This window comes from Rhinoraja longicauda, chromosome 10 (assembly GCF_053455715.1).
Source record: "Rhinoraja longicauda isolate Sanriku21f chromosome 10, sRhiLon1.1, whole genome shotgun sequence".
Classification (NCBI taxonomy): Eukaryota; Metazoa; Chordata; class Chondrichthyes; order Rajiformes; family Arhynchobatidae; genus Rhinoraja; species Rhinoraja longicauda.
Window position 1 is genome coordinate 37,566,287 of NC_135962.1, and position 14,446 is coordinate 37,580,732.

Sequence of the window (14,446 nt, forward strand, 5' to 3'; positions counted from 1 at the left end):
ATCCACTTGGACTTTCCATCCTGGTTGTCCTTCCCGTGACCCCCGACATGTCCCCTTCTCTTGCACTCCCCTTTTTGTTCTTTGAAGTAACTGATCTCAGCATTTGGACCTCCACAAATCCTTGGGAGGGAAACGATTTGCGAGCTGTCCACCTCGTCTGTAAGTACTTTCATCGGCTTATCCGATGATGACAGACTGCACTTGCTTGTGGTATCCCACGCCATTGAAAGATCTGTCATCCCTGCCTGTTCAACCGTACACACGTGGAATCCGTTCTTTGATGGGGTTTTGGAGAAGAAAGTGAAAGGAAGTGTCCATGGACTACATCTGGATTGGAGTCGTACAACCCTTGATATGAGTAGCCTACGGGACTGATTTTCCCTTCAGTCCTTCAATTATAAGCTGCCGTTGAGGTATAATTGAGATCACTCTTAGCATGTCATTACAGCAAAGGAAATAAAGGCAGCTTCATGTAAAAGTAGTATTGTTGAACATTTTCCATAATGATTCTGATGGGTATTTTTGTTTCTCTGCCAGAGTTAGAACATCGCCTTGATTTTGAGCTGCGGGAGGGCCTTGTGGAGAGTAGATACTGGTCGGCAGTCACATCGCACACCTCGTACTGGTCTTCTCTAGACGTCGCCTTCTTCCTGCTCTCATTTTTGTACACAGAGAGTCCAGGGAACGAAAGAAACGTGGAAACCAGCTGATTGTCAGGAGAAGTGTGGGGAGGTACCAATGGAACTGCTGCTTAAAGTGCAATGAAAAAATAAGAATCACTGCTTTTGTTTCTTTTGTTTTTTTTATTATATTTTCTAGAATCCATAATGAATACTGGAAGACATATTTCTAAATAAAATACTCAAACTAGATAAGTTATTAAAAAGAGTTTCCAGCCTTTGTCCTTGTTTTGTGTAATTCAGATGTGTAAAGTTACTAGTCATCTTGATTTGAGACTAACACAATGGTGGAATTTATCATTTAAAGCTTGATTTGTATATGTTTGAAACATGCAAACTATATATAAATACTTGAAGAAATGTTTTGTATTTGAAGCATAACTCACTTATGAATGTCGATATGCAGTTTGCACTTAAACCATCCACCTTCCAGTCCTTGTCTTACAACTAGGCAGTGTAGCTAACAATGAACTGTTTACACATTTAAAGTACAAAATGTATTTTGGTGCTTATAATTTTTGTTAATATGATATCACTAATATTTTCACTTGTTTACTGGGTCATGTACAAATATATTTTGGCTGTAAAAGCTACACTGTGCTATTGTATAGTGCAGGAGGCACCATATTGTCATGTTCTGTGTTTCTCTTTAATTTTACAGTCAATAAACACCCTGGAGGTTTTATACAGAACTGTGGTTGATTCTAATCTCAAATAAAAAGAAGTTTCTCCTTGCATTTTAAAAAGGCTGCTGATGCGAAAGGGTAGGAACAAACGTTCATCAGTAAAAAACACAGCCTGGAAATTCTTTTAGAGTCAAGAGAGTCATGAGTGCCTTGTTGTCATGTGTCCCAAAACAGAACAATTAAATCCTTACTTGATAAATGAAAGTCATACAGCATGGAAACAGGCCCTTCGGCCTATCTTGTCCATTCTAACGAAGATGCCCACATCCCTCGAAACAAAACCTGACCAAATCCCTCTTTTCCACGTGATTTAGAGACCTGGATTACCAATGTTCTATTATATGAAGAACGTGGAGGCTTTGGAGAGGGTGCAGAAGATGTTTACCAGGATGTTGCCTAGATTGGAGGGTATTAGCTAGAGAAGGAGAGGCTGGACTGACTTTGATTATTATCTCCGGAATACTGGAGGTTGAGGGGAGACCTGATAGAAGTATGGATATTTATGAGAGGTATAGATTGGGTCAACAGTCAGAAGCTTTTTCCCAGGGAGGACATAGCTTTAAGTTAAGAGGACAAAGTTTAAAGGAGTTGTGCATGGCAAGTTTTTTTTCATAGAGAGAGATTGGTATGTACTGCCAGGGGTGGTGGTGGAGACATATGATAATGGCATTTAAGAGAGTTTTACATAGGTAGAGATGCAGCGTATGCCTGTTCCTGTGCTGTACTGTTCTATGTTCCCCTATCATAGGCATCTCAGTGCAGTGGCTGTTTTATCCTCCATCCACTAAAAGGGTCAAAGAGGATGAGTAAATGAAGAGTACGTATCCACTCTTAGGACAACAGCCCCACTATTAGGGCCCTGGTTTTACTCTCTGTCAGATGCACTGGACATCCATATGCCCAACACTAGAATTAGCTTCCAAGGTTGGCAGAGCATAGGATTGGAGGATATTATCAAAGCCAAAATACAACATTCCCACTAACAATTGGGAATCTGTGGCCCATTAATCTGGAGAGAGTGCAGAGAAGATTTATCAGGATGCTGCCAGGACTCGAGGGCCTGAGCTATAGAGAGGTTGGGCAGGGTGGGGCTTTATTCCTTGTAGTGCAGGAGGTTGAGGGGTGATCTTACAGAGGTGGATAAAACCATGAGGGGAATAGATAGGGTGAATGCACAGTGTCTTTTACCCAGAATAGGGGAATCAAAAACCAGAGGGTATGGGGTTTAAGGTAAGAGGGGAAAGATTTAATGAGACCCTTTGGGGGCAGCTTTTTCACTCAGAGGGTGGTAGATATTTGAAACTAGCTGTCAGAAGAGGTAATTGAGGTACAATAACAACATTTTAAAAAACATTTGGACATGGATAGGCCATCCTACACACTTGGGACAATTTTTACAGAAGCCAATTAACCTAGAAACCTGCACTTCTTTGGAATGTGGGAGGAAACCTACGTGGTCACCGGGCGAATGTTGGAACTCTGCACAGGCAGCACCCATAGTCAAGATGGAACCTAGGTCTCTGGCGTTGTGAGCCAGCAGCTCTACTGCTGAGACAATGTGCCGCCCGAGGGTTCCTGAGGCTCTGTCTGTAGAAGAGTCCGTGTCCTCATGTTGCCTGATCAGAACGCAGAGTACAATAGTGGAAGCAAGTCATCCTCAGTTTTAACAGTGAGAAGAACGTGTCTAAGCTGAATGTTGTGGAGCAGAGGCCATTCTGATTAATGTGTGGAGTCTGTAAGAGCCTGCACAGAAGTTTACATGGTTCCAGTCCTTGAAACAGTCTGTCTGAAATCTAGCCAACTGCTGGATTCTGCACACTTCTCCCTGTTCCTTAGAAGGTGACAGAAGCTGAGGGCAGGAGCCACTTTGTAGTAGGGCAGGTCCACCAGGTAAACGGATCTTATTCCAGGAAACATTCACAATACTCCATCTCCCTCCACTCACACTCCACCTGTAGATCCTTATTGCCAGGTGCAACATTCCAATAGATACACTTCCAATCCTCTCTTCTGGACCACTGCAGGGTGGAGAGAAGCTGCAGGGTGGAGAGAAGCTGCAGGGTGGAGAGAAGCTGCAGGGTGGAGAGAAGCTGCAGGGTGGAGAGAAGCTGCAGTCGTATGCCTGAGTCTCTTGTGGTTGCCCACTCGAGTCCACCCACCAGATCCTACAGCTTCTGCACATATTTCCATATGTCCTGCAAGATGGTGCTGGAGAATGAGGACTCTCTGTCTACTGGTCTCCAAGAAGGATCTACTTTCATCTGATACAATCATTCTATTCTTTTAAATCTCATTTTTTACCTGTAAATCCATGGCCATTTCTAGTTGTTCTAAAAATGTTCTGGAACTGGTGTGCTATAATTTGTGTATCATATCTGATTTAAGGAGACACAATATTATCTGATTTGATTGGATAGCATGTAAAACAAAGCTTCTCACTATAGCTCAGTACATGTGATAATGATAAACCTAAACCTAACTTAACCTAAGCAGAGATTGTGCAGTGGCCATGGGGGACTGCTAAGTGCAGTAACTCAGTGGCCATATCTGATGTTCTTAAAGTGAACAGCAAAGATGAACAATTCCACAGGCGCTGCAGATGATAGCCACAAAAGGCTTCTTGAAGAGATTAAACATGCGACAACAGCAACTAATAAACTGCTAGGGAGGCACAAAATGCTGGAGCAACTCAGCGGGCCAGGCAACATGTCTGGATAGAAGAAATGGGAGACATTTTGAGTCGAGACACTTCTTCAGACAGATAGTCAAGGGGGAGGGAGACACGGAGATAAGGAAGGGTAAGGTGTGAAAATGAGACTTCAAAAGATGCACTTCAACGAAAATATAGAATAGCACCTTAGATGGGAGAAGGTGACAACGAAGCATACAAAGATCAAATTTAAATAGGGGGCCAGTCAGACTGGTCGGAGAACTAGGAAGGGGAAGGGATGGACTAAGAGAGAAAGCAAGGGTTTACGTGAAGTTAGAGGAACCAATATTCATACCCCTGGGGTGTAAGTTGCCCAAAAATACGAGGTGCTGCCCAGAAATATGAGGTGCTGTTCCTCCAATTTGTGCTGGGCCTCACTCTGATAGTGGAGGAGGCACAGGTATGTATGAAATGCAATGTTACAGTGGCCATGGAGGATTTCAATATGCAGGTAGACTGGGAAAATCAGGTTGGCACTGGATTCCAAGAAAAGGAATTTGTAGAATGCCAACAAAGATGGCTTTTTAGAACAGCTCGTGGTCAAGCCCAGTAGGGAAAAGGCAATTATGGATTTGGTGTTGTGTAATGAACTAGATTTGATTAGGTGTTTAAGGTGAAGGAGCCCTGAGGAGCCATTGATGACAGAATTCAACCTGCAGTTTGTGAGGGAGAAGCCAAATTCAGATGTACAGGTATTATTGTTGTGTAAAGGTAACTATCGAGGCATGAAGGTGAGCTGGCTAAAGTTGATTGGAAGGGGACTGTAGCAAGAATGATGGTGGAGCAGCAATGGCAAGAGTTTCTGGGAGTAATTTGGAAGATGAAGGATCTTTTCATCCGAAAGGGGAAGAAACAGGGGATTGAGGTGACCATGGCTGACAAAGGAAATCAAAGGCAAGGCATACGATATGGCAAAGATTAGCGGAAAGATAGAGAACTGGGGAAGTAACTTAAAAAGTAATTTGGGGTGAAAAGATGAAATATGAAGGTAAGAACTAATAGCATGAAAGAGGATACCAAAAGTTTTTTTTTCAGATGTATAAAAAGTAAAGGAGAGGACATCGGACATTGGTGGAAAATGACATTGGAGAAGTGTAATGGGGAACAAAGAAATGGTGGACGAAATGAACACATTTTTTGTGTCAGTCTTCACATGGGAAGACACCAGCAACGGAGTAAGTTGGCAGAAGTGAGTGCAGTCGCTATTTGTGAGAAGAAGGTGCTTGGGAAGCTGAAAGGTCTGAAGATGGATAAGTCACCTGGACCAGATGGACTGCACCCCAGTGTTTTGAAAGAGGTGGTTGTAGAGATTGTGATGACATTAGCAGTGATCTTTCAAGAATCACTAGTGTTAGGAATAGTTCCAAAGGACTGGAAAATCACAAATGTAACTATTTTAGAAGGGAGCGAGGCAAAAAAAGGAAATTAAAAGGAAGTGATGAAAAACACATATCCACCATAGCACAATGAAATTTAATTAAACAGTGGGGTGGATTTCAGTTGTGATTTTACAGAACAATAAATTTGGTAAACTGAGAAATTTTAATGGTACTTCTGTCTTTCAAAAAAATGTTGTTTCATCACTAATTGTAAAGCTGCAACATAAATCTAACCAGGAGATGGCAGCATTTGCTCAAAAATATCGTCGTTGTTGCAGCTGACCCTCAAGGTCGAAGAAGATGATGGTCTATGGTTCCGTTGTTTTTATGAACTCTCAGGTGGCTTATGACTCCAATCCTGTCTTGGAAAGTTCTTTGGCATTTAGGGCAGGTAATTCCAGATGTCAGATCGGGCTTTGGTTGTTGCTGCCTCTCTTTCCATTTACTTCTCTTTTCTTCTAATTCTGCACATCTGTTGGCTTCGAAGGTCGCTGTTTCTTTTTGGATGATGGTTCGCCAGAGTTTCCTGTCCTTGGCATTGGTTTCCCAATTGTCGATGTCCATTTCACATTTCCTCATGCTGGCTTTTAAGGCGCCTTTGCATCTCTTCTTTTGTCCGCCTCTTTAACGTTTGTCTTCTTTAAGCTGGGAGTAGAAGGTTTGCTTTGGTAGACGCTCGTCTTCCATCCGAACAACATGACTGCTCCATCTTAGTTGGTTCTTGACGACGAAGGCTTTGATGCTTGATGTTTTTGCTTCATTCAGCATGCTGACGTTGATTCTTCTGTCTGACATGTAAGCTGCTTCGAAGACATCGTGAATGGAACTTTTCAAGTGTTTTCAGATGGCGTGTGTATGTTGTCCAGGTTTCCGATGCATACAGGAGCATTGGAATCACCACTGCTTTGTACACTAACATTTTAGTGGCTGTTCAGATGTCACGATTTTGAAAGACTCTCATTCGAAGACATCCAAAAGCTGTTCCAGCACACTGAAGATGATGTTGGATTTCGTCATCAAGGCCGACATTGGAGGAGAGGTGACTGCCAAGGTACGGAAAGTGATCTACATTTTCCAGCGTTGTTTCACCAAGTTGAATTGACGGTTCTTTCCGATTTGTCTCAGTTGGTGACGATTGGTAGATAACCTGAGTCTTCTTGGAGTTGATGGTAAGTACAAGTTTCGTGTATGCACTGTTGAAGGCAGTCAGGATCTGTTGCAGAAGGTTTTCTGAGAAAGCTGCCACATAGTTGTCGTCTGCGTATTGGAACTCGATGAGGGAGCTCGTAGATGTCTTAGTCTTGGACTTGAGACGGGCAAGATTGAACAGTCTGCCATCTGTTCTGTAGACGAATTCGATTCCTGGGGATATATCATCCTTGATGATGTGGATGGTAATTGCAATGAGGATGGTGAACAATGTTGGGGCAATCACGCATCCCTGTTTCACTCCTGATCTGACTTGAAACAGCTCACACTTGCTGTTGCTGGCCGTGACTGTGGCAAGCATGTCATCGTGGAGGAGTCTCAGGATTCGAATGTACTTTTCAGGACATCCATAGGTGAATAGGACATCCCATAAGAGTTCCCTTGATACTGAGTTAAAGGCCTTAGTGAGGCCGATGAATGCCATGTACAAAGGTTGAAGTTGTTCACAACATTTTTCTTGGAGTTGACGCATTGTGAAGATCATGTCGTCTGTTCCACGTGATGGTCTAAAACTGGCTTGTGTCTCCAGAAGGATCTTCTTGGCTAAAGGCGTGAGTCGGTTGTTCATGATGTGGGCGATGACCTTGTCTGCTGTTGCTAACAGGGAAATTCCACGATAGTTTCCGTAGTCAGGTCGATCGCCTTTCCTTTTGTAGATGGTAATGATTGCTGGGTCTCTAGTCTCCTGGTAGGTCTTTATTTATCCAGATCTTGATGAGAAGTTGATGCAGTTGGTAATGGAGCAGGTTACCTCCAATTTTGTAGACCTCGGCTGGTATTCCGTCGAGTCCAGCTGCCTTGTTGTTTTTCAAGGTTTTGATGGCTTCCTTGACTTCTTCAAGTTCAGGTATTCTGCTTAGGGAGTCGTCAGCGGGCTGCTTTGGAATGTTGTTGATCACATTTCTGTCAAATGAGGCGGTTTGATTTCGAAGATCTTCAGAGTGCTCCCTCCATCTAGAATTGATGTCGGCATTGTTCTTCAGGATGGTGGATCCATCTTTGCTTTTGAGAGGGGCTTGACCGTGAGTGGATGGGCCAAAAAATGGCTTTAGTTGCGTTGAAAAAGCCTTGAGTGTCGTTGGTGCCTGCTAGTTGTTGGATTTCCTGAGCTTTCTCCCTCCACCATTGGTTTTTCAGGTTTTGGGTGCTCCTCTGTACTGCAGCCTTGCATTCCTGATAGCACTTCCTTTTGGTAGCCGTCTCTTGATCATTCTGTAAGGTGATGAAAGCTTTTCTCTTTTCATCGATGAGTTGTTGGAGTTGTTTGTCATTATCGTCGACCCAATCCTGATGTATTTTTTACTTGAACCCAATTATTTCCTTGCAGGAGGCAGTGACAGCATTCTTCATTAGATTCCAGTATTGTTCAACAGATGGTGGGATTTGTTGGAGCAGTTGTTCTTGAGGTTTTTGGTGAAACCTCTGTGCATGGTTGATGTCTTGAAGGACGCCAACATTGAATTTCTTGATAGTGTTCTGGTTTTGATGTTTCCTTTTGGGCCGAATCTTCATTCTCATGGTGGATGAGATGAGACGATGTTCTGTCCAACACTCAACATGCACTTTATTTTTTGAAGCACTTTATTTTGTGCATTCCATATTTCAGGAAAAAAAATTCAATGGATGAGATCATGCATCTGTTTGCCAATCATTACAAATGCACATATGATGTTACCAGGAAGATGTATTGTTTGCCACCTCGTGACTCAGCAAACAATCCAGTGGTAAATTAAGTTTGCCAAGTAGAACCACTAATCTAATCCTTGGCTTCATAATAGACCAGGTCCTGCCAGTATGAGGGAGACACAAGGAACTACAGATGAAGGATTCTTGCACAGAACACAAAGGGATGGAGGTACTCAGTGGGTCAGGCAACATCTCTGAGCCTGAAGTAGAGTCCTGACCAGAAATATCATCGATCCATGCCTTTCAGCAATGCTGCCTGACCCGCTGAGTTACTCCTGCAATTTGAGTTCCTTCTTTTATGCAATTGTCAGTTCATTTTAATTTATCCCATGCAAACTCATCTATATACTAAAACTCTCGTTTGTTTGTTTGTTTGTTTGTTTGTTCCTGAACTACAGCCAAAACGGTACACGATAGAGTGCCAATTTTAGGCCCACCTTACTCACCGTCGTCCCTTTGGTGCTAATGGATGATGTTTCATTGAAATCAGTGTTATATTTTTTAAGTTATTCACATTTTAAAGTTTAAATCTATCTCCTAGGGAGGGAGGGGGGAGGGGGGAGGGAGGGAGGGTGGAAGGAGGGGGTGGAAGGAGGGGGTGGAAGGAGGAGGGAGGGAGGGAGGGAGGGAGGGAGGGAAGGAGGGAGGGAGGGAGGGAGGGAGGGAGGGAGGGAGGGAGGGAGGGAGGGAGGGAGGGAGGGAGGGAGGATAAGGGGGGTTGAGGGGGATGGAGTGGAGGGGGAGGGGAAGGGGGAGGGAGGGGAGGAGGGAGAGGGGAGGGGGGAGGGAAGGAGGGGGGAGGGAAGGAGAGGGAGGGGGGAGGAGAGGGTGCTGCACCAATGCAGGAGAGGTTTGGACCCAACGGGTCTAGTTATAAAATAAATCCATGGAGAATTGAAAAGCAACAGGAATCATTTCTCAGCAAGTCAGGCAGCATTTCTGGAGAACATGGATATGTGACATTTCAAGTCATGACCCCATTGTGATGGAGGGGAAGAATGCTGAGTGGCAGGAGTGTCAAGTAGTAGGTGGATGCAGGTGAGGGGGGGGGGTGAAGGGGTGGGATTGATAGGCAGGTGGCTAGACAAACGCCTGAGATCAAAATACAGAAAGTGTGAGACAAAAGGATTGAAGAATTATGAATTGTGAAGCTAGAGAAAGGCATGTAGGTGTGAGGACAGGAAGGGGAGAAATAGGTGCACCCCTTCTCCAGAAAATCAGTCTGAAGAAGGGTCCTGACCCAAAACATCACCTACCCATGTTCTCCAGAGATGCTGTCTGACCTGCTGAGTCACTCCAGCAATTTATGTCTTTTTTTGTAAACCAGCATCTGCCGTTCCTTGTTTCTACATTCTCTAAGAATCACTTCTCTTTGATCTTCACTGTGTTGCTTTCATAATTCACTTCCAATGCATACAATTCAATGGCCTCAGATTCAAAAAATTGACCTTGCATGTCCAGTGTAGGCTTCAGAAAAAAACAGCGTTTTAATTTGAAGGAAATTATACTTTTATAAGATTCTAAATGTTGCTAATTATTCAACTTAAAATGGATTAATAATCACAACATGAAGCATAATTAAAACATAATTTTGTTTGAATCATTTTATTGAATAAGTGTGTAATTCTCTGACATGTATATCCTTTGAAACTAATTACAGTGGTATAAATATTGTCAAAACATTGGTATGGATGTTAAGACGTTTTTACCTTCGTTATTTATTTAGGGAATATGTCGTTGGTGTATTTTTCAATCTAGGAGAATGAGTTATTACAATGATTACTAATAAGAGCTCAGAAACTACTTATTGAAACTCCAGTTCCCGCTCTTATTTTTGTAAACTCTCTGTGAACTTTTACTCAAGGCAAGTAGTGGAAAATGGTCTTGTGAGTAAGGTCTAATCAATCCATATACAATCCCCTTGAAATAAACAGTGTGCTTTAAATGTATAGTCCAAAAAAACTATAAGGAAAATCTTATCCAACAGAATTTGTCATAATCTTCCACATAATTACTGCAATTGAACTATTGATAAATGATTTCTTTGCAATCGATGCATTAGCCAACTGACTTTGTTTTGTACAATCCCAGAAAATTGAGCCATGGCTTTGTACTTGATTTCAATCTAAAATATAATTTTTAAGTCTACATTTTTGTAGATATATTTTGTGATATTTATGCTTTTATTAATAAAATGTAATGACTAAAAATAAAGAACAGAAGTCAGGGTGACAGAGTTTGAAATTCAACCATATGAAACCCATCATGGAAACATAGAAACATTGAATCATCTAGACACTAAATGGCATCCAATAACTCCAAGAGTCAAGAGTGTTTGTCAATAGTACCAGCATTGGAACGATGAAATTTTTACCTGCTGCAGCTTAAAATGCCTGTTAATACAATAACACACAAAAAAAGTTCAATATTCAATAATGCAATAAATTAATATAAGCAATATCAGGTAGCCGTAAAAGTGCAAAACTGGCATTTGTTGTGCAATCAAAGACGTGGCAGGTAACAATATGGGGCAGCATGCCAGCACAGCGGTAGAGTTGCTGCCTTACAGCACCTGTGTTTGATCCAGACCAGGGGTGCTGTCTGTACGGACTTTGTACGTTCTCTCTGTGACTGTGTGGGTTTCCTCCGAGTACTCCAGATTCCTCCCACACTACAAAGACATACAGGTTTGTAGGTTATAAGGTCACAACGAATAGGAGTAGAATTAGGCCATTCACCCCCATCAGGTCTACTCCGCCATTCAATCATGGCTGATCTATCTCTCCCTCCTAACCCCAGGTTAATTGGCTTCTCTAATTTGTAAAAATGTCCCATAGTGTGTAGGATACTGTTTGTGTATGGGATGATCACTGGTCGACACGGACTCAGTGGCCGAAGAGCCTGTTTCCACACTGTTTCTCTGTACCTCTAAAAACATGTGCAATACAAGCCAGGAGTGTACCTGGCCATTTAGTGTGGGGGAAATTAAAACTTCCCTTTGGGATCTATGCTTGAAACAGGCACTAGGGCTCTGCATTTTCATATCTCGCCTGTGAGAGTCTCCATAGCCCACAGTGGGTGCATAACTGCAAACTAAGTCTGTCCGTTACACATGCTGGGCGGAGTTTGAGATGGCCAGGATCTTGGTCACGATCGGCCACGTGTTATTATACATTCCCCTTCAGATTATTAATACAGGCCATCTAATTCTCAAATATCTAGTGGACACAAGGAACTGCAAGTTTACAAAGTTTAGCGATTTACTAAAAAAAGACACAAAGTGCTGGTCCGAAACGTCACCTATCCATGTACTCCTGAGATGCTGCCTAACTTGCTGAGTTACTCCAGCACTTTGCATCTTTCTTTTCAAAATTATATTGTTGCAATTGCACCTTTTGAATAACTTCTTAATAAGGTCACATTTCCTGCATAGCCAAGCATTTTAAAGGAGCTAATAAATTAAATATCAATGACGACGGGTGTAATTACAACTCTGTAACTACAACTCTATTGGTGTTGGATTGTTACTGTCATGTGTACTGAGATACAGTGAAAAACGTTGTTTGTTTGTTAACCAGTCAAATCACACCATACATGAGTATGATCCAGCCATACAAGAGTACAACAGAAATTGCAAGAAGAAACAGGAAATGAAGTGCAGAATACAGTGTAACAGCTACAGAGACAATACAGATTTTTTTTTAAAGTGTAAAGGGTGCCACAAGGTAGGTTGGAAGATTGGGACCACACTCTAGTTTATGGGAGGTCCTTTCAGTACTCTGATAACAGCGGGGAGAAACTGTTCCTGAATTCAGTGGTATATGCTTTCAAGCTTCTGTATCTTCTGTCGAATGGGAGTGGGGGAGAAGAAGGAATGACCTTACTCTTACTCTTAACTCATTCCATTATTACATTATTGAGCTTTAATATTATTTTTCACTACTTGGATTTTGCACTCCAATCTTGTACCATCCTGTGTTTCATTTGCAATTATATTTATTGTTGCATCTATCACTGTTCACTCTGAGAGCTTCATGTGAACAAGGAACTTCATTGCACTTGGAGTATGTTACAATAAACTAATCTAAATCTAATGTAATGTAATTTAGGATGGGGAGGATGCTACATGGTTGTGTATAGTTATAATGTGTGCAGTTGGCCATGGTGCTGTCTGGAAGAATTAATGTCAGGTAATCAAAACGAAAACAATTGTTCTAACTTTACAGCAAAAAGACTGCATCAGAGTCATGGAGTCAAACAGCTTGGAAATAGGCCCTTCAGCCCAACTTGTCCATGCCGACCAAGATGCTCCATGTCAGCTAATCTCATCTAAACTAGTCCCGAAGTGCAAACAATGGCACGAGATGGTCACAGCTCCTTTGTCTCGGATGCTTAGGATGAACAAACTATCACTGCTGCATTCCTCCCATCCTGGCCAGGTGCACATCCCTGATTTTACTTGTATCACTATTAAAGCTGCACTTCCAGCTCCCTGGCTCCTGAACCTGGGTGCCAGTCAGGGTTGGGATGGCAGCTGGGAGCCAGGCCGAGGATTCATTTTGCTCTCCATGGATTTAAAGACAATTCCAGAGGCTGTGTGCGTGTGCGTGTGTGTGTGTGTGTGCGTGTGTGTGTGCGTGTGTATGTGTGTGCGTGTGCATGTGCGTGTGTATGTGCGTGTGTGTGTCTCCAGTAACTCTAACAACTTTCTACCGATCGCCATAAGAAGCATACTGTCAAGTTGCATCACAGCTTAGTTTGGGAACAGCTCTGCCTAAGACCGCAAGAAATTGAGAAATTGCAGAGAGTTGTAGATGTAGTCCAGGAACAGCTTCTCCCCGTCTGATATCAAGCTTCCATAAGCATGGGTACTGTCTAATTCACCTCTACCCCTTTGTGGACATTGGACTTTGGCTCTGGAACTAATGCATTATTTTATTGAGAACTATATTCTGCATTCTCTATCTTCCCCTTTCCTCTACCTATTGTACTTGAGTTTGACTCAATTGTATTTATGTGTAGTATTATCTGATTTGATTGGATTGGAAAAAACAAAACTTTTCACTGTACCTTGGTACACATGACAATAATAAATCTAAACCTGTGGATATGAGTGAGTGTGTGTATACATTTGACTGTGTGTGTGTGTGTGTGGGGGGGGGGGGGTGTATCTGTGTATGTGCATGTACATGTGGCTCTGTGTGTGTGTGTATGTGTGTCCTTGACTGTTGTTTTTTTTGTCTATGTGCGAGTATCTGTGTGTGTATGTCTATATGTATGTGTCTATGTGTGTAGGCATATTTGTGTCTCAATGTGTGCGTGTGAGGGTGTTTTTCAATGTGTGCATATTTGTGTAAGTGTGCTGTGTGTGTGCGTGCATGTTTGTCAGCAAGTGAATGTGTAACCCATCTGTGTCTTCGTATAAGAAAGATGCTGGTTTAAACCGAAGATAAACACAGAAAGCTGCAGTAATTCAGCGGGACAGGCAACATCTCTGGAGAGAAGGAATGGGTGACGTTTTGGGTGGAGGGTCTCGATCAGAAACATCACCTATTCCTTCTCTCCAGAGATGCTGCCTGTTCCGCTGAGTTACTCCAGCTTTTTGTGTCTATCTTGTGTCTTTGAATATGTCTGTACATATGTGCCTATGTTTATGCACGTGAATCTGTGTGTGCGTATATGTGTGTGTGCTTATGTACGTGTGTCTGTGTATAAATATATATATATATATATATATGTGTGTGTATATTATGTGTTTGTGTATATGTGTGTGCCTGTATATATGTGTGTTCATGTGAATATGTCTGAGTGTGTGCATATCTGTGTGTGTGTCTATATATGTGTGTGTGTCTATGTGTGTATGTGTGTATGCATATGTGTGTTCATATGTGTCTCTGTATGTAAATCTATGTATATGTATGTGAGACTGAGCATGTGTTTGTGTGCGTGTGTACGTGTGCCTGTATTTGTATATGTGTATGTATGTCTGCATTTGTGTATGTACATGTATGTGTGTATATGTATGTTAGTGTTTGTATGTGTATGTGTCAGTGTGTGTATATATATATATATATATGTATGTGTGTGTGTGTGTGT

The 14,446-nt window shown here is 42.2% G+C and overlaps 1 protein-coding gene across 1 annotated transcript in view; it reads left to right on the forward strand.

Annotated features, from left to right (window-relative positions):
• ddhd1b (DDHD domain containing 1b) overlaps positions 1-1,353 on the forward strand; it is a 60,474-nt gene extending 59,121 nt beyond the window's left edge. The window contains exon 12 of the mRNA XM_078407185.1: positions 538-1,353. Within this exon, the coding sequence (XP_078263311.1) occupies positions 538-710 (173 nt within the window). The 3' untranslated portion in view covers positions 711-1,353. The remainder of the gene's footprint in view (positions 1-537) is intronic.
• Positions 1,354-14,446: the final 13,093 nt, after the last annotated feature.